At 50.0% G+C, this 3,670-nt stretch overlaps 1 protein-coding gene across 1 annotated transcript; it reads left to right on the top strand.

The window, feature by feature from the left end:
• The first annotated feature begins 856 nt into the window (after nucleotides 1-856).
• Nucleotides 857-3,460, top strand: LOC122655067 (protein SCARECROW-like). The gene is made up of 2 exons (XM_043849308.1): nucleotides 857-2,819; nucleotides 2,974-3,460. The coding sequence occupies exons 1-2, from the start codon at nucleotides 871-873 to the stop codon at nucleotides 3,458-3,460; spliced, it is 2,436 nt and encodes an 811-aa protein (XP_043705243.1). The 5' UTR covers nucleotides 857-870.
• The last annotated feature ends 210 nt before the right edge of the window (nucleotides 3,461-3,670 follow it).

The raw sequence follows: 3,670 nt of genomic DNA, 5'->3' as shown, positions 1-3,670 counted from the left end.
GCACTGGCTGACAGGCAGAAAGGGAAAATGGGAAAAACCAAAAGGAAGAAGGGGAAGAGAAGAAAACAGCAAAAACTACAACAGTCTACAACAGTAACAACGTTCAACGTTCATCCATCCATCCATCTCCCCTGGCTGCCCAACTGCCCCTTATTACCGAAACAAAGTCGTCGACGCAGAAAAAATTCTTCGTCCAGCAACGGAGGATGGAATATGGACACTGGTGACTGGACAAATCCCAAACGCAAAAGTATCCAATCAGCTTTCAACCCAGAGTCCCAGACCCAGTACCCACCCCCACGGACCTTATCGGAACTCATTTGCGAATTATTAATTGATACCATTCATACTTACAGCCATACAAATCATGCATTCTCCGATGATTAGTAAAGGTTACCCACGAATCAACTCCATCTCCACCGCCACCACCTCAACCACCACTACCGGCGGTGACCGGTTCGGTCCATCAATTCCTCACTCAATTCTTTCTCGATTTTTGGGGCAGGAAGGGGGGTGGGGTGACAAACCGCAAACTGGCAATGGGAAAAACAGAAAGGCATCCGATCGATAGAAGGTCCACTCTAGGAGAACTAACTAAATAGTAAACTAAAGCCTAGGGGGTCGTGTTGGTCTGGCAGGGTGATTTGAGATTAGGTGGTGAGATGTGAGAAGAAATTAAGAAAAACTACCCGAGCCGAGCGCCCTTGTCTCACTCCCTCCACTGTTTTCTGCTTGGATTCCCTCGTACAAAAACCTGTGTACTGCCGCCCTCTACTACTACTACTACCCCCTCAAACTTAACAACAAAAACAACAACAACAGCAGCATAGCAGCAACGACGGGCTCACCATTATTCGCCTTCTTCTTATCATGGCTGCTTGCGTTCTGCTCGGCAGTGGGAATGGCAGTGGCTGTGGTAGCAGTAATAGCAGTGGCAGCGGTCGATTAGGTAGCGGCGCCGGCATTGACGACGACCGCCACCACCTCCCGGACGAAAAAATGGTGAGGAAGAGAACTGCGTCTGATCTGGATCTCCAAATCCGCGATTGTCAAAGATTCTCTCGACGGGCCCCCAATCCCTTGGCAGACATAGAAATCGACCGTTCTTCCATGGCTTTCCAGCACCCTAACATTATTGCCTCCGTGGAAAATAACAGCATCTCCAATCCCGTTTCCGTCCCCAACAACAACCAGTTCTCCGCTATGTTACCTTCCCCCACTGATTCCAATCTCATGTCAAGCGTTTCTGGGTTTTCTCCCAACCTTACCTACTACCTTGACGCCATTCACGCTATTCCGCCATCCACCGCGGCCGTATGTGGCTTCTCTGGTCTGCCCTTGTTCCCATCCGAACGAGACCGAAACAACGCCGGTGCTGCCACCACCAACACAGCCACTATCTCCGGCGGAGAAACTGGGCTCCTACTCCCTGCCCCTACCGGCCCTTCTCCCATGTACGGCGACCCCACAACCACAACTGCAACAGCTACGGCTTGGATCGATAGCATCGTAAAGGACCTACTCCACAGCTCCGCCGGTGTCTCTAATATTCCTCAGCTCATCCAAAACGTGAGAGAGATCATCTATCCTTGCAACCCAAACCTCGCTACTCTCCTTGAGCACAGGCTTCGCTCGTTGACGGAGCCAGCGGTTGCCGATAATCAAGTGCTCGAGAGGAGAAGGAAGGAGGCAATGTTTTGGCAGCGGCAGCAGCAGCAGCAGCAACAGATTCAAACGCAGGTGCAAGGCTCTTCTGGGCTTAGGCTCTACATCGAAAACGTCTCATCTTATCCCGTATCAGATTCTTCGCCACAAGCTCAGCATGCGATGGTGGCAAACCATTTCTCCAACTGGGGGGAAGACCTATCTTCACCATCATTGCAACGAATTGATCAAGGCCTTCATCACCAATCGACTTCGACAATTATCCCTTCTGTTGCACCTCCACTACTGACGTTGAATCAATCTTTGCCGCAGCAGCAACAGCAACAAGGCTCTCATCATACTCTACCAGCTCCAGCAACGACAGCAACAACGACAACGACAACATCAACGGCAGAAGCAACAGCAGCGGTAGTTACCAGCAGCAGCAGAGAAAAGAAAGAGGAGGAGATCAAACGACAGAAGCAACAGAAGCGAGACGAGGAAGGACTCCACCTCCTCACCTTACTCCTGCAATGTGCTGAGGCTGTATCAGCAGATGATTTAGAACGGGCGAACAGAATGTTGCTAGAGATATCTGAGCTGTCAACGCCGTTTGGGTCGTCGGCACAGCGGGTGGCGGCCTACTTCTCGGAGGCGATGTCAGCCAGGCTGGTGAGCTCTTGCCTGGGGATATACGCCCCATTGCCGTTAACTTATGCACCGATGCTCAGCCAGAAGATAGTATCAGCCTTCCAGGTGTTCAACGGCATCAGCCCTTTCGTGAAATTCTCACATTTCACGGCGAACCAAGTCATACAGGAAGCGTTTGAAAGGGAGGCGAGGGTACATATCATTGACCTGGACATCATGCAAGGCCTCCAGTGGCCTGGTCTCTTCCACATCTTGGCCTCCAGGCCCGGTGGTCCCCCCTTTGTACGCCTCACGGGACTCGGAACTTCCATGGAAGCTCTCAAAGCCACGGGGAAGCGATTGTCGGACTTCGCCGAAACCCTGGGGCTTCCCTTCGAGTTCTTTCCCGTGGCAGAGAAGGCTGGGAATTTGGACCCGGAAAGGCTGAACGTGAGCAAAAGGGAGGCCGTCGCTGTTCACTGGTTGCACCACTCCCTCTACGACGTCAACGGTTCCGACGCCAATACGCTATGGCTTCTGCAGAGGTATTTTGATGTTATACAGAGTAATTGTGTTAGAAATTTAATCGAACACCTGGATCGACTTTAAGCACATATACTTTTTTTTTTTTAAATTATGTAGTAATTGCTATGCTCTTCGGTTCATGGGTTAAATCGTTTGGAATGGATGATCACACAGGTTAGCGCCCAAGGTGGTAACAATGGTGGAGCAAGATTTGAGGCACGAGGGATCATTCTTGGGGAGATTCGTAGAGGCGATACATTATTACTCGGCACTCTTCGACTCACTTGGGGCAAGCTATGGAGAAGACAGCGAGGAGAGACACATTGTGGAGCAGCAGTTGTTGTCAAGGGAAATACGGAACGTATTGGCTGTTGGAGGACCGGCAAGAAGTGGGGAGGTGAAGTTTCATAACTGGAGAGAGAAGATGAAGCAAACGGGGTTCAGGGAAGTATCATTGGCAGGGAATGCAGCTACCCAAGCTACACTGTTACTGGGAATGTTCCCTTGTGATGGTTACACACTCATTGAGGACAATGGTACACTCAAGCTAGGGTGGAAGGATCTCTGTTTGCTCACCGCTTCTGCTTGGAAACCCATTCACCATCATCATCTTCATCATCTTCATCATCATCCTCACTCTCTCCTTACCCACCACCGCTAGTGTCCGGCCAGTCACTGGGTGACTTCTTTTTTATTGTGTAGTTGTGAGCTTTGATTTTGCAAGTGTCCTTGTAACTTTTAGTAACTTCTAAGACACTTTCTATGAAGAACTTTGCCAGCATAAACCGATCCAATCCATGTAGATTGTATGAGGACGAATGGGAATAAAGAAAAGCTCCTTTTTTCCTAACTAGTATCTCTTCCAGTTTCT

Source organism: Telopea speciosissima, chromosome 3 (assembly GCF_018873765.1).
Source record: "Telopea speciosissima isolate NSW1024214 ecotype Mountain lineage chromosome 3, Tspe_v1, whole genome shotgun sequence".
NCBI classification, from domain to species: domain Eukaryota; kingdom Viridiplantae; phylum Streptophyta; class Magnoliopsida; order Proteales; family Proteaceae; genus Telopea; species Telopea speciosissima.
The sequence above is the reverse complement of the archived record's forward strand: the minus strand, read 5'-3'. Positions and strand labels throughout refer to the sequence as shown.

Bases quoted from the DNA above. Each gene is read 5' to 3' on its own strand.
- LOC122655067 (XM_043849308.1), top strand. From the start codon at position 871: ATGGCTGCTTGCGTTCTGCTCGGCAGTGGGAATGGCAGTGGCTGTGGT. The intron at 2,820-2,973 runs GTATTTTGATGT...ATGATCACACAG, and splicing joins ACGCTATGGCTTCTGCAGAG to GTTAGCGCCCAAGGTGGTAA.